The 23,711-nt window shown below is 42.3% G+C and overlaps 1 protein-coding gene across 1 annotated transcript; it reads right to left on the reverse strand.

Moving 5' to 3' along the window:
* Nucleotides 1–2,081: 2,081 nt before the first annotated feature.
* Nucleotides 2,082–9,349, reverse strand: LOC308295378 (C-C chemokine receptor type 3-like; the record flags this gene model as incomplete). The annotated part of the gene is made up of 6 exons (XM_080738433.1): nt 2,082–2,348; nt 2,978–3,152; nt 5,233–5,484; nt 6,654–6,770; nt 8,029–8,154; nt 9,156–9,349. The coding sequence occupies 6 exons, from the start codon at nt 9,347–9,349 to the stop codon at nt 2,082–2,084; spliced, it is 1,131 nt and encodes a 376-aa protein (XP_080594559.1).
* Nucleotides 9,350–23,711: the final 14,362 nt, after the last annotated feature.

The following is a 23,711-nucleotide window of genomic DNA, read 5'->3' on the forward strand; positions in this document are numbered from 1 at the left end:
CCACACCGCACCACATAAAAATATCTACATTTTCCATTACACAAAAGTACCCCTATCGGTAAGAAACAAATTGACCCTTTTAACTGTGATTATAATACAATATACATTTGTATTACAACTATCCTAAATTATAGGATTATGTGATTATAATACATTATAAAGTATTAATGTATTACCATGATAATTATAATATACTATAATAGATTATAATAGAATCTATTATCATGTATTACAACTATCCTGGTGGTCTAAATGAAAAGTTGATCAGTCATTATGATGTGTTTGGCCTTGTTTCGCCTAGCTCAGACCTACTCTAGAGTGGATACTTTTTAGTACCCTGTTTAGTACCACTTTCACACCACTCTACCCAGGTCCTTGTAGTGGAAAACCTGGCACAAGTGGGCGGTGTGGTGTGGAGTGGTGTGGAGTTGGGCCAGTGGAAAATGGGCTTTTGTGCTCGTCAGGGTGTGTCCAGTTCAAATATGATTATTTTGGGGTTCACAGCCTGAAAAGGTTGAGAACCACTGTTGTAGTGGACAAGTGCATTAGCTATTTGTATTTAGTACATATAGTAGGCTACATGTAGGTGTATTCTTTTAATTTATTGTGCTATGACCATGATCTGGTTAACAAATGAATTGACCTAAAGACAAAAAGTGGCATTGTGATGTATGTATTCTTCAGGACGCAATAAGGCAGTTACGGTATGTAATATATGTAGACATATGTACCCCAGTACTTGAGTCAAAGTATAGATACTCATGGTCAAATATATCACTCAACAAGTTAAAGCTGCTAAGTCAAATTTGTACTTTAGTAAAGTGCTGTATTATTTGCTTTAATAAAAAGAAAGAGATAGTGAGAGACTCGCATAAAGGCACGTGAAAGAGAGAGAGAGAGAGAGACACACACACACACACACACACACACACACACACACACACACACACACACACACACACACACACACACACACACACACACACACACACACAGAAACCAGTGCATCTGTTCTCGTTCAAAAGAATCATACTGGGGTTTTGGAAGCATACAGTATGCGTGTATTAGCAGCCAATAGCAAAGAGGACACAAGGATACATTGCAGAATCATAATGATTTTATTTACCCAAATTAGACAAGGGTTAATAAACCATATACTCTATGGATAACAACAAATCAGACAACAATTTGGACAACTACATTGATATGTCAACATAACTAAGTCATCATAACTGACTATTCAAATGCATAAACAGTATATGAGAAAAAAACTGCTGCGTTGAAGATAAAAAATGTAAGTACAAAATAGAAAACAAATTACAACCAAATTAAAACCCAATAGGCTATATGCACAGCAGCCATAGAGAAAAGTTTGGTCTCTTCTCACTTACTTGAGTGTTACCAATGATAGGCTACTAATGAAACTCTGTTCCATTCAGGGCTGGATTAACAATTGGGCCAGTGGGGCCATTGCCAGGGGCCCTTGACTCTCAGGGGTCCTTGGGGGAACTGGGCAGTGTGGTCATTGACAATTTACTCAAATTAAAGGTATATTTTAATTAAAAATCAAATGTGTGGCCTGTTGTCTACAGGTGCTTTCTTGGCCCACAGATGATCATCAATCCGAGCTGGATAGTGCGCGTCTGGAGGGAGAGGGTTATGGTGGAGGGTGGGAGTGCCCTAAAAAATATCGTCAAGGGGCCCTCGTGGGGGTTAATCCGCCATGGTTCCATTTCATGTAGCACAGTGGTTCTCAAACATGTATGGTTCCATTTGTACACTCTCAGACCTTTTAAGGGGTAATTTGGAACCTCCAATTGGAACCACACTTTGATACCCACTACACTAGTGTAGCAGAGTGTTTCCAGTGAGCCAAAATGCACAATATCAGCACCATGGCTCTGTTTGAGAAGAATGGAACAGAGCCTTCATTAGTATCATTGGTAACAATGACTCTGTTTGAGAAGAATGGGAGCCTTCATTAGTGTCATTGGTAACACTCAAGGAAGTGAGAAGGGACCCAACTTCTCTCCTATGTGGCTGCTGCATGTGCATAGAGCCTATTGGATAGATGTGATGTTTCAGCAGCCACTCTGCGACATGTGTGCCGCGTCGCTTTGAGGCTTGGTATCCTTGGTTGTCGCCAGCAGCGTGAAGGCGGCGGTGGAGCCGTTGGGCGTGCTCCGGGACAGAACGGACCTGCTGGTGTGACTGGCGGCCCTGCGCTCCCTCAGGCATGGGAAGCGCTTCGCCAGCAGCTGCCGGAAGTGGCGCTGGAACTTCTTCCCCACGAAAGTGTAAAACATGGGACTGACGCAGAAGTAGAGGTACGCCATGTTGCGCGTGACCTGCAAGCAGTGTTAATTTTGACAGATTTTAAATTTCATATCTGCCATGTGCAACTTCAAAACCTACAAGCCGAACAGAAATGTAATTGTCAATGACAAAAACACGATTTTAGGCCTAGAATTATTGAATGCTTTAACCAGTGAAAAATAGCAGATCACAGCGCGGCTGCGAGCTTGTAGATCTGCTATTTTTGAAAAAGTCGTGAAAATGTGTGCAAATCTTTGAATATATGTATTTTTAAAGCGAACGTTTTGTAAATGTTGTTTCTGGGGGGGTCCCTGGAACTAGATATTTTGAGATGGGGGTCCGTGGCCAAATAAATATCATTTTGGGGGTCCTTCACATGGAAAAAGTTTGAGCACCACTGACATATAGTAGTCTCTCAAGAACAGACTAACTGAGCTCCAGTTAAGTGAAAAGGACCCTTTCTTTGACGAAAAAACCTTAGAAGGATTCAAAAGACACTTATAGAATCAGGTCAAAATTCTAATTTTCATGATTTTTCAATAGTTAAAGCATAAAATAATAATACACTATAATGTGTACCCGTTCTAAATGGGTTATATTGCAATCATTTGAGTGACAATTAATTGTAATGTAAAATGTCATAATCGTGACAGCCCTATACCTGTAGGTAGTATCCCAGCGTCTGGACCTCCTGGCAGGTGGTGGCGCTGTCGTACAGAAGCAGCACAATGTTGTACGGCGCCCAGCACACGAAGAACAGCAGCACGATGACCAGGATGAGACGCACCGTCTGGAACTTGGTGACAATCATGGAGGACAGCACGGTGATGGTGATCCTGAGACATACAGTCAAATAAGAGGAGATGAGTTTAGACCTTTATTGATCCTGCGAGAGAAATTAAGTCGCCAAAGACAGTACAGCAGTATAAGGTACAGATTACAGGGTGAGAACCATACGACATACGATATTGTCACTGTCAGTGGATACCTTGGGACAATTCTCATTAGTTTGAATAAGGGTTAGGGTTAGGTTTATGTTTTAGTGATAGGTTTAGGCATAGTTTTACTGCGGTTAGGGTTAGGGTTTGGGTTAGGTTTATGCATAGTGGTTAACATTAACCAGGTCAGCATTCACCCGTGTCGGCAGGTTAGCATTTCACCAGGTTAACATTCACCAGGTTAGCATTCACCAGGTTAACATTCACCAGGTTAGCATTCACCAGCGTCGGCAGGTTAGCATTTCACTAGGTTAACATTCACCAGGTTAGCATTCACCAGCGTCGGCAGGTTAGCATTTCACCAGGTTAACATTCACCCGTGTCGAACAAACGGAACGCCGAACAAATGTTATGTCGCAATATCGACAGGCTCCCAACGCCTTGTATGTCCAAAACCGTTACTTTTCAGGAAACGGGGAAAAGGCCTGCGTTTCAATGGATCCAATGTTATCATTTAGTTATAAGCTCTTGATAATACAAATACTTTCCATTGGTGAATAATACATTCATGAAACCCATGACACACTTGATTTCACTTTTAAAATGTTTCAAAAATACCCCAAATAGCAGATCTACAAGCTTTAACATTCACTTCTACCACTTTTTCTAGTCACGTGTTCAAATACTGGATTCTGATTGGCTAAATTCCGGAGGTTATGACAAAACAACTGCCGCAAAGTTGTATGAGGACTTGTCCGAGATCAATGCACCTCAGTGTACATCCGGGGACTTCAGGAGGTAGTCGGAACACCTTTCCCCCAACCAACAAATGACGGTGGCAACGGTCCTATGTTTACTAACGTGCATGCTATAGTCGCCGATTTATTTGGATCCAATGCAATCCGCCAACTTTAAAGCCCCTTTTCTCTGAACCTATGCCTTTCTGGAAGCGAACAGCCTCTATTTACGGCCGGAACGGTACTTCTAACTGACGTTAGCTTAGCTGTAAGCTAGACGCATGGATTAGTATGGAGTTGGCGCCATCTGTTGGTGAGTAGAAGATGTTGTTTGTGGAACTATCTGCTGTCTCGCGGAAGTTTTATAGGCAATAATAATTGTAACTTAAGATCCTTGCAAGTTACAACTATGTGTTTTCTTTCATGTATACGGGAAAAAGTGGTAGAAAAGCTATTTACCACTCGGGGTCGGACATTATGCTCTCATAATGTCCTGAGTGAGTGTGTTATCGGACTCGGCTGCGCCTCGTCCGATAACACACTCACTGCGGACATTATGAGAGCATAATGTCCTCTCACTCGGGGTAAATTGCTTACTTTCAAAACGTTTCAAAAGTAGGAAAAAAAAATTCCTAACCCTTACAAGGTCCATTTGGGTTAATTTTAACTCTCAAGAGTAAAGTTATTATTAAACATCTGCATTAGCCCCATTAATTTACAAGACGTCTATACCAGGGGTTTTAAAGGTGGGTGACGGGGCACCCTGGGGTGCCGCGACGGCAGTCCAGGGGTGTCGCGAGATAATTTGATAATAATTTATTTGAATTTCAATCAGTTCTAACCAAAATGGCTATTATCTCAACGTTTTCCTCGCAACATAATCACTAAAATATTGTCACTGTCGGGCAGAAACCTTGTATCTCCAAGTTTCACATGTGTAAGTTTTTTGGTAAAGCAAAGCCCTGCTTCATCTTACAAGACTGTCCCTCAAATCTAGTGAAAACAGCAGGGCTGTTTTCACTAGTTTAGTACATTTTATAGATGATAAATACAAAACAAACGGTTTTGGACATGCAAGGTTTCCACCCGACGACAATATGCTATAAATAGAAGGTGCTGGGAGTGAAAATTATAATGTAGGGGTGCCTCGGATTAAAACAAATATTTATCGGGTGCCCAGACACAAAAAAGTTTGGGAACCCCTGGTCTATACAATTACAGAAAAAAAAAAAACACCCAACCTGACATAGCAGTAGAGGATGAGGGCCAGTGGGAACAGGAAGAAGAGGCCCAGCTGCAGGTACTTCCCGGCGGCCCTCAGGAGGGTGAGGTCGACGGGGGGGTCGACCAGGACGTCCCCGGGGTACTCCTCGCAGAACACGCTGCCCATGTTGACGAAGGTGGTGTAGAGGATGAGGGGCCGGACGCACGCCAGACCGCTGAGCAGCCACACCGCCGCGCACGACGCCAGTGCGTAGCTCCGTCTCCTTAGCCTTTATACGGGGACAGACAGGGATGTTTCAACATCTTGAAAGCGTTTCGGGTGCCCTTTGGACGGACAACGTTTGAGAACGACTGAATTAGAAGGCTTTTGTAGAATCGGCCTCAGGTCTTAATGGGTCAAAAGGAATTTTAAAGACTAAAAACTGAAATTGAAGAGAGAAAAACTGCAACAAAAAACTAATGGGGAAAATGTATTCACTAATAAATGAATGGCCATACTGTATGGAAATGCCTGATGTCATCAATATTAAGCCCATATCATGGAAAGCCCATTTATGGACATATACTGTCTACTGTGTCAGTCTCATGTGGTCTATGATGTCAGCCATCTCCATATTTGGGAACAGTTTAACGTTTTTTTCAGCATTTGGGCTGTTACCATGGCAGCGACACTGTTTAGTATCAGTGACGTCAGCATGCAGACAGACGGTCAGACCAGGGACATGCTGGGCCCCTGATTCAGCCCGGGAAAAAGAGTTGTAGAGGCCCTCATTGCGCACTATAGGCGCACTATAGAGAGAGATCTCTCTCTATAGCGCTGCTGCTACTCAAAGATTTGCCATTTCAGATCATGACAAGTGACAAGAGGAAGGGTTAGGGTTAGGGTTAGGGTTAGGGTTAGGGTTAGGGTTAGGCTTAGGGTTAGGGTTAGGGTTTGGTTTAGGTTAGGGTTAGGGTTAGTCATTTATATTTTGTCATTACCTTGTATGTCCAAAACCGTTTCTTTTGTATTTATCATTTAAAAAATTGGTTTAAACTAGTGAAAACAGTCGATCTACAAGCACACAACGCCTCGCACGCGTTGTGTGCTTGTAGATCTGCTGTTTTCACTACTTTTGTGCGACGGCCTGGTATGATGAAGCAGTGCATTACTTTGCGAAAAAATGTACACATTTGAAACTTGGAGATACAAGGTTTCTGCCCGACAGTGACGATTTACTTTGTTGGCCACCCAGCCCCCAAAATGGAACAAATTTTATTTTTATTTATTTTTTCCTAATGGCCGGCCTGGACCGGCCGGGAATGAACCGACCGTTCGGGAGTTGTCCCGCTTTTCCCAATGGCCAGCAAGTCCCTGGTATCAGTGATGTCAGCATGCAGACAGACGGTCAGACGGTGGACAGACAGACATTGGCTAAATGAATAGTTAGATGCTAACCTTGGTGCCAGTGAGTAAACCACGGCCAGGTGGCGGTCGAAGGTCAGCAGGGCCAGGAAGAGCACAGAGCTGTAGAAACCCAGGTAGTAGGCGCTGCCAATCAGCTTGCACATCACCCTGCCCAGGGACGTGCAGAGAATGTTAGAGAGGCAGGGGCATGCAGAATTTTCTAAAAGGGCCTTTGGTGGAAATATCGAAAATAGCCAACCTCCAAGCTTACAACGCGTCGCAGCGCGACACGTTGTGAGCTTGGAGGTCGGCTATTTTCGGTGCTTGATACCATACTGAACTAAGCATAATCAAGTCAATCCTGGATATGTGGTGTAAAGGCATGGATGTCTACACAGAGGGCAATTCTTTCAACATAAGATGCTGCATTCAAGTTCAGGAGAGTTTGGACAAGGCAATTCTCTTGAATGCTGCCTTCAGGTATGGCATGGAAAGAGGGCGGTTGCATTTCTTTCACCAGAGTAAAAACTGCAGGTCTGGAGAGGGCACTTTTTACAGACGGATAAAAAGCTCAAGCCCCCTTTGATGTCTATGTGTGCACGTGCCTGACCCTGCCAATCAATCAAAACAGCTCATTTGAAGGACAGCAGAGCCAATAGACAGACAGCAGGGCTCATCAACAACATGTCTGTTGCATGGCAAGACTTGGCCTTGTCCGTGGTCATTTTATGTATTGTTGTTGTTGCTTTTTTAATACTTTTTAAAATAAGGTTTTCTTCAGAAGATGTATGACACTGATTTACTATAATGTATATAGTATGACACTATGGCACATTAGGAGTCCACTAAGACGTCAGTGGTTTTTATTTTCGAGGACCCCCATAACTCTTAAAGTGTACACATGAAATGGAACCAAATGGACCCATAAGTGGTTAACCACTTCAGCCCTCTATATACGCCAAATCGTAGAAATAGACGATCTACAAGCTCACACCAGTGTACAATCTTTGCTATTTAATACTAAAAAACAAAAAAAAAAAGGATTCCCCCCCCCCCCCCCCCCCCAAGTTGTATAATAACGACCCAAAAATGAAACTTGTGATTTTTGGGGTATACCTCTATGAATGGAACCCTTATTATTATTAATTATCACATTTGAAAGTTTTCGTAAAGTAAAGTCCTGCTTCATCATACCAGACTGTCGCACAAAACTAGTCAAAATAGCTGATCAACAAGCACACAACGCCTCTCACCGCAAGGCGTTGTGTGCTTGTAGACCTGCTATTTTCACTAGTTTTAAATCATTTTCAAATTGATAAATACAAAACGAATGGTTTTGGACATACAAGGTTTCCACCCGACAACAACAATATATATATTTTTTTTAATATTTTCAGGGCTATTCCATAAAGGTCAGTCACCCTACCTGCCAAACAGCCAGTTGGACAGCTGGTGGTACACGCCCCAGAAGGGCAGGCTGCACATGAAGATCAGGTCAGAGATCACCAGGTTGAGCAGGAAGATGTTGGTCACGGTGGTCAGCTTCTCAAACCTACGCAGGAGGAGAGGCCTCGGGTCACGTTATTGGTCACGTTTATGTGTTGTTGTTTTTTACCTGCACAAACTGCTCTTTGAAACAGCACCTCAAGAAACAACTTTAGGCCTACCTGCTGCTACTTTTTACACTCAATTGCATATGATGTTAATGTTTCAAAATCATGTAAAAATACATGGTACACACCTGCATAATATGATGGTAACCCATGCTAAATATCGATTACTCTTTCTTTTATTTATTTTTTCCTTTTTTTATAATTTCTTGGGTAAAAAATAGGCCTACAATAAAAAAGTTAAAAAACACAAAACAGCACCCTCGTGTATTAGGTGTTTTTGATTAATCTATCTTGGTTAAATGGAAATTACAATGGGTTTGTAAGGGGTCATGTCTCTCTTGTAGATCTGCTATTTTCAAAATATTTGTACACGTTTGAAAACTTGAAATTGGACATTCTGCGTAATGAGTTTTCTCTTTGTACTTTAAGTACATTTTGATGCCAATGCTTTTGTACTTTTACTCAAGTACACATTTTGAATTCCAGACTTTTACCTTAACCGAGACTTTTACTTAAGAAACAAATGGGAGTACTTTTTCCACCACTGCTATTCATGGGTTGCATTTGTAGTCCTACACTGGCCAACACAACAGCATACAAGTCCACAACGTGTCACTAACTCAACATTTAACAGCATACAAGCCCACAACGCGTCACTAACTCAATATTCAACAGCATACAAGTCCACAACGCGTCACTAACTCAACATTTAACAGCATACAAGCCCAGAACGCGTCACTAACTCAACATTTAACAGCATACAAGCCCACAACTCATCACTAACTCGACGCAATGTGGGCTTGTAGATCTTCTATGTTCGGTTCGCGCTGGTTGTGGTGGGCCGGTCTGGGACAAGATGCAAGAGTCGAATTTAGGTCCCAGTCCGGCCCTGATGATGGCCGTTGTAGGACTACAAAATGAAAGCCATGAATGTACTGGCCTGTAGATGATGACCAGGACCAGGCCGTTGCCCAGCAGGCTGAGGACAAACATGATGAAGTAGAGGTGTGAGAGCTGGGCTCCCAGGTGGTTGTCCCCGCTGCGGTCACACAGGTACACCTCCTCCTCAACATCACTGCTGTTGTCATCGTCCCCGTCGTAGTCCCAGTACGCCGCCGCAGACGTGCTGTTCATCTCTGAGAAGATCAGGATCAGGGGTCATCAATATGCCGCTTCTAATACATCAGCCCATGAAATGTCTGTTATCAGCCCTGATCAGGAGCATGAAATGGAGCCTGTATGGCCATATTCCACATACTGAGCGATTCAGTATGTTGTTATCAGCCATTTTCTCGGTTGATGATGTGTGTTAGGGGGGACTATTCTGTCCCTATCGTGACATAACTCGGATGGCACTGAGTCGGCTCATGCGACCTTCGCCTCTGTCATCTCCATCGAAAACTAGAACCTAACTGTATGTCGACAGTATGTATGGAACAAAGCATCATCAACCCAGAAAATGACTGATAACAACATGCTGAATCGCTCAGTATGTCGATTATGGCCATACTGGCTCCATTTCATGGTATTGATCAGGGGCTGATAACATTCGAAGCGGGTGCAGCATGTCCGTACGCAGACAAATGTGTCCGTGGCAAGACTTGGTTTTGTCTATGGCAAATTCTAGCACGCTTCGAATGTTGTTTTCTTTTTTACACCAATGACTGAATATCAAGTCTCCAGGTTTTCTTCAGAATATATAGGACACTAATTTACTACAACACTATGGAATATTAGGAGTCCAACTATTACTCTCAAATGTTTTATTTGCAAGGGGCATGAAAAAAGGAAGCTGACATGCACATCCCTAACCCAAGTTGGGCAGGTGCTAAGCGATGGGTAGAATACTAAAAGAGAAATAAAACGCTAGCACACTGAGGGCTCATATGCGAATAAGTGCTTTTATTGCACCAAATACAAGTGACGTTTCGAGCACACTGCTTTAGTTGGTGGAGTGATTTGTCTGGTTGATTCCGATAACGAACGAGACTCCGGCTTGTTAACTAGTTTCGCGGCCCCGTGTGGTCGGCGACTAACTTCTTAGAGGGACAAGTGGCGTTCAGCCACACGAGAAGAAGAGCAGTGTGCTCGAAACGTCACTTGTATTTGGTGCAATAAAAGCACTTATTCGCATATGAGCCCTCAGTGTGCTAGCGTTTTATTTCTCTTTTATTTGCAAGGGGCCCCATAACACTGAGTGTGCACAAATGGAACTAGTGCTAGTGGACTCATACTGTGTCATATCATACATATTCTGAAGCAAACCTGGAGACTTGACATTCTAATTGGGTATTATGGTCAAAATAAGAACATTATAATGGTGTGTAAAACAGAATATCTCAAATGCTCCATGGACAAGGCCATGTCTTTGCCATGGACACACTTGTTGGTTTACGGACATATTGTCTTGATGACTAAAGAGCTGATTGTTAATGAACAAACACTCTATAGCAATGTTTACTATAGGCATATAGAGCTTAAACTTTTAAACCAAACCCCTTTTGTTTATCCCCCAAATGATCACTCTCACAGCACCTTTAAACACATGGCATCTGACAAATCATCACAACATAAGCTCATTAATAAGTTTGTGAGTGTATTGTTTTGTATCTACTTGCAGAAATGAAGATCATAACTTACCAAAGTCATAAACAAGGGCTTCTGTCTGCTTCTGATAATAATAGACAAGTCAACTGATTGAGTCAGAGTGATGAGCACAAGTCACTCAAAGATAAATCAGACCACACAGAGGAAGTACCAGAGGGGTGTGTGTGTGTGTGTGTGTGTGTGTGTGTGTGTGTGTGTGTGTGTGTGTGTGTGTGCGTGTGCGTGTGTGCGTGCGTGCGTGCGTGCGTGTGTGTGCGTGTGTGTGTGTGTTGGATATGACAGTTACGTTAGATATGGCTGTGGTCTCTCCTCCACACCATGAACTCATCTGACACACACACACACACACACACACACACACACACACACACACACACACACACACACACACACACACACACACACACACACACACACACACACACACACACACACAGTCACATCCAGGACATTTACCAGAAACTACGAGGCAGAGATTGATCTGTATGCATCTGATTGAAGTTTCACATGTTGAGATTGATTGATTGAAGACTTTAATCGAAGTTGAAAAAGGTACAATTTCGTGACAGTACAGTTCACCGGTAGGAAGGTCAACTAAAAGGATCGACACTTCAAAAAAGCTTTGGGCTTGTTTAAATTGGAGTCCTTACAGCACAAAGTCGTCAGGAAAGCACATATTTTACATCTTGACTCAACTCATATTGTCTATTTGTGTTTTTTCGTCTGACACGTGTCGTGCCAATTTTATCAGTTGAGAGATGTAAAAAAAAAAAAGGTTGAGAATTAGTATTTGTGTACATTTCTTCTCCCAGACGAAGATTTAAAGTTTCATATACAGATAGTATCTCTACTCCTGGTTGTGATTCTGCCTTTTGCCCCCATCTATTGAGAGAAACCAGGACACAAAAGCTGAAGAATTCAAAGTCAAGCCCTATCTCACTCCAACCAAACCACTGACCGACACACACCACTCCAGGGTTCCCACACATTTTTACCAATTCATTTCCAAAACTTTTCCAAAACTTTTCCAGAATATTTAACCCAATTTCCAGGACTATATAACAATAATTCAGCTCGCTTACTCCTATGCGCAATGCCTAAAGACAGGTAGTGTATGACAGTGGTTCTCAACCTTTTCAGGCTGTGACCCCCAAAATAATTATATTTGAACTGGGCACCATGACGAGTACTAAGAGTTGACGAATTTTGTATAACACGTTTCTATTGTGAAAATAGCAGATGTACATACTCACAACGCCTCACATGTAGCCGATCTACATGTGAGCATGTAGATCGGCTATTTTCACAATTTCTGCCTCTAATATTTGACAATTTGGCCAATGTTTAATTTGTCATTTCAGAGGTATTAACAAAATCAATAACCAAAAAACAATGCATAGCTATTTTCCCAGGACCTTCCAGGACCCTTGATAAATTCCAAAACTTTTCCAGTACTGGAAAAATATTTTTCTAATTTCAAAATATTTCCAGGAATTGACTGTGGGAACCCTGTTACTCTAACCCTTAATACCACACCAAACCTCTTTTGGGACAGAAGACCTTCTGCCTGCTCTTAATCAGGGAATCATCATCATCATCATCATCATCATCATCATCATCGTCATCATCCCATGCCCTCGAGATCTGTGACACAAGCTGCTTCCACTGGTCTCTGTTGCTCATTGCCACACCAAGTTCATTCACAGTCAGTCCTGTGTCACTACTCAGAACATCTGGAAATGTGAGTGGTCTAGTTCCCCTTGATGAGCAGGGTAGTCTCTCCACAGAAGAATATCAGAGATGACCTGGTCCTTTGCTCTGTGACAGTGTCCTGCAGAGCGGAGTCTTCTTTGTGCCACCACAGCTGAGATGGGAGGGATGATGCCTCCATAAATCTGAGCTTTAGTTGGATGGTTCCTCCATGAAAGGTTCTGGACACGCATGAGGAGTCTTGTGTATGTTCCGTCAAGACCATCCCGAAGCTCCTTATTCATTGTCATGTTTCAGCACCATACAGCAGGATATTTTCCTTACCAAGACCCTAGGGGAATTTTTGACAGCTGCTGGAAGTTGGGGTACCATTTACCGCGCTATACTATACAGGGGGAAAACATACGTAATAATAGTTTATGATACCAGACAATAATGGAAAAGTTATTTCTATTGAACAGGCACGCACAGCATGGTTAAGTTATGCACTACATTTCTGGTGTGAAATGGCACGAGAATGAAGGAATAAATAATTGACTTAACTTAATAAGGTGAGACCGTGACATTATGGCCCACACAGAAATACACACATGACAACAGTGTCTCTAAGCTATAAGGGACACACAACCAGCACACAACATGTACTGTAGGCCTACAGCTGAATTTGAATTCTTAAGTGGAACAGACAGTGCAACAGTGACATCTAGTGGTTCAATTGGTCTACTCTATGGGTCTACTGCCTTACATCTGTATAGGCCTATTACCTTGATGGTGGAAGAGTGTGTTGCTGTTGTTTATTGCTTTGTATTCCTTTGTCTTTTTTATACGAAACAACACTACAGCCAGACTGACACTTTGAAACACTCATTTCATGAAGAGGCCTTGACTAGTCCTCCTACAAAACATTATTGAACAGGCAATGATAACAAAGAAGGCCCATATAGAATGTGTCTGTGGCAAATTTTAGATTTTCTGTTTTACACACCATTATAATGTTCTTATTTCGATCACAAGACCCAATTACTGAATGTCAAGTCTCCAGCACTAGTGGTTCTCAAACATTTTATTTGCAAGGACCCTGATAACTCTTGAGTGTGTAGCCTACGAATGGATCCATGTGAACACTCTCAGAGTTACAGACCTGTTATGGTCATTCAGCTCTTTATGTGTTTCTGCTAATATTATTGTCCACTCATTTTGAACGTCTGTAGCAAAGATCTAATTTATACTAAAAGAAACATCCACAACAAGCCAGCATGACAATGACCCCTGTGTGTGATGTACCTCTGTGAAGTTGGCACCCCATGATGAAAACATAATAAAAATGGTGTCATTCTTTAGTGCTGAATTTGTGCTGAATTGTGCCGTAAATGTTATAATTTCTGCTGGTATCACTTTTTAGTTATTCTACATAACACCACTGTTCTGCTCCTATGTTCTACCATTATCTCTATCGCCCTCTATTGGCCATACCACTGTAATGTTGTTAAATCTGCTAATACATAACCATATAAATACGGTCGCATTTACTATCAAAACCTCCACAAAGTGTAAGTAGTGTAAGTAGTGTCAGTCCCTCTGTCTGTCACACCTCACACGTCACACTCTTGCCCTGCTCATATCTCCGCAACCGTTGCCCCGATCCATGCCAAATTTTGCACACACGTTCCTTGCCTGCCAAACTACAACCTCCAAGGACCCCCGGAGCTCCAGGGACCCCCAGGTCCCTGGGGGACCCCCAGATGTAAAAAATGACCAAATGTGCAAAAATGACCAAATGACCACGCCAACGGCCGATTAGGGAGTCTTACTGGTATATATAAATATATATAAAAACACAATTGATGATTTCAACGGCACAAATTAGAGCACATCCAGCACTAAAGAATGAGACCCTTTTTTCCCGATTTGGAGCCAGAAAATTGGGGGTGCAAGCTCAGCAAAACTATAACTTGAAATATCTCAAAAATGATACCAGCACAAATTATAAAATTTACGGCACAATTCAGCACAAATTCAGCACTAAATAATGACACCATTTTTATATATGTTTTCATCATATGGGGTGCCAACTTCACGCAGGTGTGTGATGTGTGTACTGGGTTTTGTCTCTATGTTAATGGCATAATAAGCTAAAATGTCTTTGTTGACTTTCACAGCAGCAACTGTGTATTATGCCTACCCTTTTTTCCCCCACAGGATCAATAATAGTCTTAGAAGAAATCTCCATCTGTAGTCTATGCTGCAAGTTGCTGTTATATGGTTGTTTGAGCCATGTGTTGTGCACCCATGATTATATATGCACTCATTTCTCTCATTGCCGCTCTGGGTGTGAAATATGAACTGTCACATGTCACCATGTGTGGGACTGTGGGCAATAATTGGGAGAATGCAATGCAGAATTAGCAGAATAGGCCTAAAGGCTATTTTGGTTGGGGTTCAGAGAAAATATATTTTGTCAATTCACTGAATTCTATATGACTAGTCCATGTGTTTAATTACTTTTGTTTATTCAGTTAAAGATTCTTCACCATTCAGTTGGATGTAACTCCCCATAAGGCAAGATACCAAAACGTTAATATGTTCAACCAAAAGTCCAATGCCTTGTTTTTTTTCTAATTCCTTTAAGAAGCATAATTCTTCTTCCAATGTATTAATTACACGTTTTGAATGTTATTTAAAACCTTATTTAAAAGATCAATATCTTTCAGTTTGACCCACTTTTGTACACATCTTCACCAGCAGGCGGCGGTATAGCATCAACTCACCGTTGTCAGGTCAGTCAGAGGTCACCGTCAAAAACGTGTCTACCACACACAAACTACACACAGCTGCAGACATAACTTTCTTGTAAGAGCGTGCTGTTTTTCCTGTGTTTTCAATTCTTTTTTCTTTCATGGTTGTAGCAACAAAGACCAGGTGAAAAATGGCTGGTAAGGGAGTTAGGCCTATAACGTGTCAAATGGAGACTGTACGGCTGTCGATAATTGAACGCCTGACCTCGGTGGGAGAGGAGATCTTGTGTTTCTTGGAGAAACACCATGGTGGCGATGTCAGAGTGTTTGTGTTGGAGCGCCTCCGTTTGGCAGCAGGGTTCATCTTCAGCCTCTTCCAGACGAGAGAGATAGAGAAACTAGAAACTCTGCTGGAGACCAAAACAACTCTGCTGGAGGCAAAAGACAAACTGCTGGACGTGATTCTGAAGCCACAAATCAAACTACACAGAGGTTGGTTCGTTTTATTCCAAAAACTGTTTAGGCTACCTGTTGCACAGTCAAGTCACCTTTATTTGTAATTTTGTATAGCACATTTAACAACAGTAGTTGACACAAAAATGTAAAACTTTCAATGGTGGAGCAGGACTTAATGTATGATGGAAGATTGTGTTTGAGTTTGGGGCCAATTACTTTTGCTGCCTTTACTTTTGTGCCTTTACTGACACCCTTTTTTAGCCTTCTGGTTGGTGACTGACCAACCAGCAGGCTCTATCTGCCTTGTCCTGCCCTGGTTCCGCCTTTTTTATGTTGAATTTGCTAAAACATTTTTAACCTCACCTACCAGGCTTTCTGAGAGAATTTTTGGAGAAATACAAACATTTAAAAACTTGCTGAGTCACTATACTGAGCAGCTCCATTTGACTGAAACCAAGCTTGAAATTAGAATTGAACACACAGAATAACAACACAAAGCAACTGAATTAAAGCGGTAGTGGATATAGTGTCCCAACGAGTGTCCCACCAAGACACAGCAACCAATGGGTGTGACAAAGGGTGAATTTGTTGGAGGGACAGCAAGGAGAATTTTGGGAGGATGATGTACCCAGGCACCACATCTTCTACCTGGGTTGCATCCTGGAGGCTAACCTATCCATTGAAAAAATTAGTACCAAGGTAATCAATAAAGTCAACCAACAAATGTGTTTCTTGCAAAGGGTTGCCCTGCTAATCAATATTAAAACACGAAAGACCCTAGGAGGTGCTCTTATTGGGCCCCTCATTGATTACGAAATCCTCGTAAGGTATCGCGATGCCCCTGTTGCCTTAAATTAAAGCTCCAAACAGCCCAGAACAAACTGATTAGGGTCGTGCTTGGTCTTTCTCCTCGGGCCCACCTTACCGTTCATCACCATGAAAGCGTGGGGTGGCTCAAAGTAGCTGACAGAGTGTAGCATCTTGCAATGAGCCTGGTGTACAAGATACACTACACTCAGTGATGCTACTAGCCCTGCATCCTGCGTCCCTGACGCATACTTTTTTGAAAGGACGCATTAAACTAAGCATCACTGCATCCCGGGGATGCATAAAACTCTATCCTTCCTGCTCATTTCACTGCACCAGCTGAGCTGCATGTGGTGGAGTCTCCACAGCTGTGCGTTCTGGCATTATTTATGAGATGATTGAGAACATCTTGTAAATCCATGCTTCTGTCCTTTATTAACGACATACAAGTAGCTATTTGCCACCATTTGTTTAAATCAAAGTCCTTTGTGATGTTTTCACCGTTGATACATAATGTGTGTGTCGTTGCGGGACCCATAAAATCATTCTGGGACCCATTGGAATGACCACCTGTGGGTCCCGGGACCCATTACATTGAGAACCTAGCAACATCACTGGGGCATGTACCTGACAAAGTACTTCCTAAAGGTCAAGGATGTCCACCATCGCAACACCAGAGGCAGCTCCACTAATCATGTTCAACCTAGATTTAACACTACAGTATAAAAGGCTCTAATTCGTTCTCCAGCTACCGGTATACGACCAACATGTGGAACGCCCTTCCCGCAAGCCTTAAAGGAGTGCAAATCCCTAGCCTCCTTCAAAATTGGTCTGAAAAGTCACTTTCAGGCGGCTGCTACTCGAGACTTGTAAATAAACTAAGCCCCCATGTTTCCACCTTCCCTCCCTTTTTCTCTCCCCTTTTTCTGCTTTTGTAATTGATGTTATCCTATGTAAAGTACTATGTTCTATCCGTCTGTCTTTCAGTGTTATATGAGATACATAAAGTGGTTCCTGTGTAAATAAGCTGTAAAGCTGATTAGGATCTCCTTTTAGTTGACCTTGTACCAGTGATTTGTGCTGTCATGAAACAAATGTTTCCTATTGCAAACTGCTAATAAACTTTTCAATCAAACCTAAGTAGTTGCAAGAACCAGATTAGAGTGGCTGGCTAAACTACCAATTTAAAGCAACATTAATCTCCATACAGGCTGATTTTGTAGTTTTGCAGTTCAGGTTAATAAAAGCTAAAAGCAGATTAACAACTAGTAATGGGACAATATAAACATTTCATGTCACGATTATTGTGAACAAAACAATTGCGATTTACAATATTATCGCGATAATCAAAATATCCCCAACATCCATTATCCTGGGGCAGAACATTTGCCAAAACATATCAGATCTACAAGCTCACAACGCGTCGTGTTAACTTGTGACTCATTCTTTGGCAAAGGGATGTGGTAGAGAGTGAAAAAAAAGAGACTGTAAGTAGGCCTATGTTCTTTACAGGTCAGTTTTACCAATTATAGAGGGTTTAAGTGGTACCATATGCAGCTCGGCAAATAGAAGGTCTCAACTCTCAACTCATATTATGTGATCATGACAAAACAAATGAATAAGTAGGACAATAATGTCATGCAATGAAGTTGTTGTGCTGATGCTGAATGCCTCTTCTATCTGTCTGTGTATAAAGTTGTTGATTCACACGAACACGAGGAGATTCTGGTCCAGGAGGAACCACAACCTCCACAACGTGAGGAGAAGAGCTCCAATCTGGTCCAGAAGGAAGAACAACCTCCACAACGTAATGAGAGGAGCTCCAGTCTGTTCCCGGTGAAACAACAACCTCCACAGATTAAACAGGAGGAGGCTGATGTGTCAACATTGACGTTACTACAAAGGAGGACCAGCTGCGATACTCTCTCAGGTACGAAAAAAAGAAAGAAAATCATTTGTATTAATCTACTGTAACATGCATGTTCAAGAGTCTTAAGGGCCCTATTTTGACAGAGTTCTTATTCCTTAACGAAGTGATAACGAAACATCGGCCGGTGATGGCCACGCCACGCGTGCATGAATGAAATCCGCTCACCATCGTGTACGATGGACACGCACGCGCCCACGTTAAGAGGTCAGAAAATGTTTAAAGGTCTTTGCACACTGCTGCGTTTTTCGGGACGAATATCGGAGTGAATGTCGGAGTGCGTGAATAAAAAAATCAACCTCACGTTATGTCAATCACGTTTGCACACTGCCGCCGGTTTCGTATTTATTTTCGGACCAGGGTTGATTTTTTCCGATTTTCACAGCTCCGATTTTTTTGCACTGAGTCCCTTGCTCTCTCTCTCTTTCCTCTCTCTCTCCCTGGCCTACGGCTTTCGGATTTCCAAAACGCAACGAAAACACGCAGTGCAGTGTGCAACCACCTTAAGTGAGTTATTAAGTGGGATGAAAGATTGTACTCTTCTGCAAACAGAAAACACATTAAGTTGCTTTCTTCTCTTCTCCTTCTAGATCTCCCCCTCCCTCCTGTGTGTAAAGCGGAGGTTAGTCCTGAAGGAAGGAACCAGGACGAACCACAACCTCCACAAATTCAAGAGGAACAGCAGCAAAGGAATCCCAGTCTGGTCCACGAGAAACTAGAACGTAAGAAGACTCGTAGAATATCATTTACTGTGGCCTTGAAATTAACAACAGGATTACTGGGAGGTTTTGTGTAAGCTGTGTCTTCCAGCAATTTTGACAAGGGTCTTCAACAGGGGGTCTGGGACCCCTAGGGGGTCCTCAGAGTTACTACAGGGGGTCCTCCAAATCTTTGAGTGATACTGTCTATATATACAACAAAAATAAGTTTTACTCTTATGTACCTGTACAAAAGATGTAACAAACCTTGAACCTTGATATACTGTCTATATATTTTTATACTAGTGAGACGCCTGTCCTAAAGGGCAAGGTTAAGCCAATTCTTGACCATCTGACCAGTGATGTATATCGGACCAGTTACCCATATATGGAGACCCCTGGTACCCATATATGGAGATCCATGTACTGTATATGGAGCTATGCTGTGAGAGCCCAAACATGCTTACTCAGTTATTCGTTATGTGAAAGTCACTATGACATCTGACATCATACCCCATATGCCCATACATGGAGATCCCTATCTGTAGAACCAGCCACACAGATATGGTCTGTCTTTGCCATCTGTCTTGGCCATATATGGATTCTGTTAGTGTGGTATGTGGCCGATGAGGCCTCCATATGGATTTCTGTTAGATATGGGCTTAATATTGATGACATCATGTATGGGCATAAAAGGGATTCTGTTAGTGTGACATCACAGTGAAGCCAGAGCGTGATGTCAGAGCGGCAAAACCCATTCCGTTAAGAGTGGTTCCCCTGACATCACAGTGACATCAGAGCATGATGTCAGAGCGGCAAACGCATAGACTGTACACGTCCAGACGGACTGTACAAGCTGTCACGTTTCTCATAGTAAACTGCGACTTTCGGTCGCAATTAACCACTTGAACCCTAGTGTCCATATTCTGAGAAATGAAGCCAAAAATAGAAGATCTAAAAGCTCACAAATCCTCGCAGCGCACCGAGCATACGTTGTGAGCATGTAGATCGGCTATTTTCTGGTTGAGAACCCCTGTTCTAGAAGGTGCCGATGGTGTCACTGCATTTTGGGGTTCAGCATTTGTCCAGAAATGCTCCTGCTGCTTCATTAATTTGTGTTTGTCTGTCTTTGATTTTAATAGAGAGTTTATCGGTAAACGCCTGTTGTACTTTCAGGATATTATTATTACATTTCACATAAAAGTCCTGGTTTACCCAGGGAGGGAAGGTGCTATCTGCCATCCCAGGCCCCTGGGGATGATGCCTTGTCGTAGTGGGGCGGCATAGCTCAGGGGTAGAGAAACCGTTATTAGAGCACGAAGGGTTCCCGAAGGGTTCCCAGTTCGAATCCGGGCTCCCCCTGAGTTAATGTCAAACGGTCCTTGGGCAAGACTCTGAACCCCACATTGCTCTCGGTGAGCTGGTTGGTGCCTTGCATGGTTTCCTCCGCCACCGGTGTATGAATGGGTGAATGTAATGCACAATCTCTGTAAAGCGCTTTGGATAAAAGCGCTATATAAATGCACCATTTACCATTTTACGTAATCACTGAGTGTCAGGTTATGTAAATGTGTTCTCATGTTCTTTTTTGACAGATTTAACAGTTCTTGATTTCGTCAGCACCTTTGGGGGTACAACATGGGAAGGTAACTACACATTACACAACACAAACCTACTTAAAGCTATACTGTGTAAGTTGCTCAACTAGTGGTCAGAGCTGTATAGCAAACCGCGGTCGCGTCCGCGTCTTTCGGCTGTTTTTCGCCGCGGACCGGGCCTCACACACCCGCGTCTGCCTCCACCTCGCCGAGATCTATCTTTAGAGGGGTCCCTGGTTCCTGTGCGTTCAGGCATTCCGGAGAAACGGACTCCTTCACACGAGGATATGCTAGAGTATATGTTGTAGTGATGTGTCGTTCATGAGTGATTCGTTCATAAGATTCGAATCATTAGCATGACTCGTGAACGATTCGTTCAAATCCCTGAAATGGGTCGTTCACACTTTCGTTCACACCCCCGCCCCTCCCCCTAAAAGCCCCGGCCGGCAGACAGGACGCGACGGCGGGCTGTACTCGCGATGTAATAAAAACGCTCCCGCGATTGTGTTTTTCACGGGACAATCACGCTATGAACGAATCATTTGAACGAATCTTTTGAACGGATCTTTACCGTGAACGTGAACGAAATGATCCGATCACTGAAATGAACGGGATTGCCCATCACTAATATGTTGTTGTTATGTTGAGGCAAGCTACTTCCTGAGAAGTCAGCAAGATGCGCCTGTGATTGGCCGGTAGTGTACCATGTGTTTATGATCAGCGATATGATTGGCCAACGTATACACAACGTATATAGATGATGCAGATGACGTCATTTTGCCGCGAAATTCTCCCCCCCTCACGGCTCATAGAAAACATATAAAGAGAAGGCTTTAGAAGCTGAAATTAACGGAGTGGGGGGTTCTAAAACTTTAGCGATTTAACAGTTAGGACAATTTTAAGATTTGTTTTATAAAAAAAGTTACATGGTATAACTTTAACAAAGTGTTCTCGTTCTTTAAAGGGGTATTTCACTACCACTTCAGGGCTCATTTTAACGTCTACTCTGGCTTTTGCGTGCACCCAGACAGTGATGTTGCTTGATTCAATAGATATTTGATATTCATCTTATCAGACACTCAAATTGAATTTATTTGAACTTCAAACCACATTTTAACCATGTTATGCTGATACTCATTGAATACACCCTAATTCTGGTGGCTGATATTGCACTTCTGAGAGGGCCATGTTTGTTTCAAGTAACCTTTTCATAGATTTTTAGTGGCCAAGGCCACGAAGTGGCAAATGGCCACTCATTGATATTGGACTTCATCATTACTATTATTATTATTCCACCACTTTTTCTCTAGCGGCTAGACCGTGCAGTCACTTTTTACGAAACTCGGCAGTATGGCAAAGGACTATGCCAAACGGCTAAAACGCGAAGCTCGCAACAATCGGCCAAAGGGTGGCACTGTAGGAAGCCTGTATACACTTATGCGTCTCCTCATGCCGAACAACTTTAACATTCTGACTTTTGACCTCTGACCTTTACTTCTCCCACCATTTTGAATTATATGAAAAACAATCTCCTCCTGGGATTTTCGCATAACGTGCGTGAAACTTTTTTTTACATGAACTTTGGACCAATACGGTCAAACTGTCTGGTCGGATTTATTTTAAAGCAAAACATTATTTTTTAATAATTCACTCAATATTGCAGTTTTATGCAAATTATTCTTCTGCCTTCTAAATCATACATGCAAAGTGACACGTTCATGGCATTTGGCAAATATGTAGAGGGTTAGTCCAAATATCACTGAAAGTAATCTTACTCCAATTGGCCAAAGGGGGGCGCTATGCGAAGCGTTTGAAAACTCAAACTTTAATTTTTTATTGATTTTCTTCTTCTTTTTTTCTTTTATTCTTTATTTTTTAATCTGTGTGTAAAGTTGTTTCAGTTGAACATGTGGAGAGTCTGGTCAAGGAGGAACCACAACGTGAGGAGAGGAGCCCCAGTCTGGTCCAGGTGAAACCACAACCTCCACAGATTAAACAGGAGGAGGCTGATGTGTCAACATTGACATTACCACAGACCAGCTGCGATACTCTCTCAGGTACAAAAAAAATAAAATCATTTGTATTAATCTACTGTAACAAGTGTAACATGGATGTTCAAGAGTCTTAAGGGCCCTATTTTGACAGCGTTCTTATTCCTTAATGAAGTGATAACGAAACATCGGCCGGTGATGGCCACGCCACGCGCGCATGAATGAAATCCAAGCACCATCGTGCACGATGGACACGCACACGCCCACTATCTAACTATTATCATCAATATTTAATATCAAAGGTCTTTTGTCAGGTGTGTGCGCTGAACAAAACACGAATAACTCGCATTACCAAATGTAACCAGATGTGGTAAAAAGGTAAAACATACAACAAAATAGCCTTTCTTTTGCCCCTTCAGAACATGAAACAAGGAATCCTGACAAATTATACTATAACATTGTATTGTTTGACGGTGCTGGCGGGCCTTTTATAATAAAATTTAGGGCCGCATTTGGACCCTGGGCCGCACTTTGAACACCTTTGTTGAGCAACACAACGGCGTCACCTTTTATCAGCCTCCTTAATGAACAATGGAATTATCAGACTTGAGATCAAGCAATGCTTGCTTCTCGTCTTTAAGATTACAACGAGATTTTTATATAGATATATTTTTCCGTGCAAGAGTGAAGTCAGGTTTTGTTAAACCAGTCTACTATAGAAACACATAGATAGACAAATTGTGGTTAAGGTACTTTTATTTCTAAGAGCCATGGAAGTTACATTAGAGTCAAGAGAAACCACATCAGAATCAGCACTTGGCATAACAAAATCTCCAAGACGATTTTGTATGAAGAATTTAAACAAATCTACTTTCACATCAAAGTCACTTGATTGGGTAGTAGAAACACAACTTAAAGAGGTGGTGCCATAGTTTTGTACTTTTTCTGTTTTGTATGTGTCTATGGA

Source organism: Nannobrachium achirus (assembly GCF_963921795.1).
Source record: "Nannobrachium achirus genome assembly, chromosome: 12".
In the NCBI taxonomy this organism is placed as follows: domain Eukaryota; kingdom Metazoa; phylum Chordata; class Actinopteri; order Myctophiformes; family Myctophidae; genus Nannobrachium; species Nannobrachium achirus.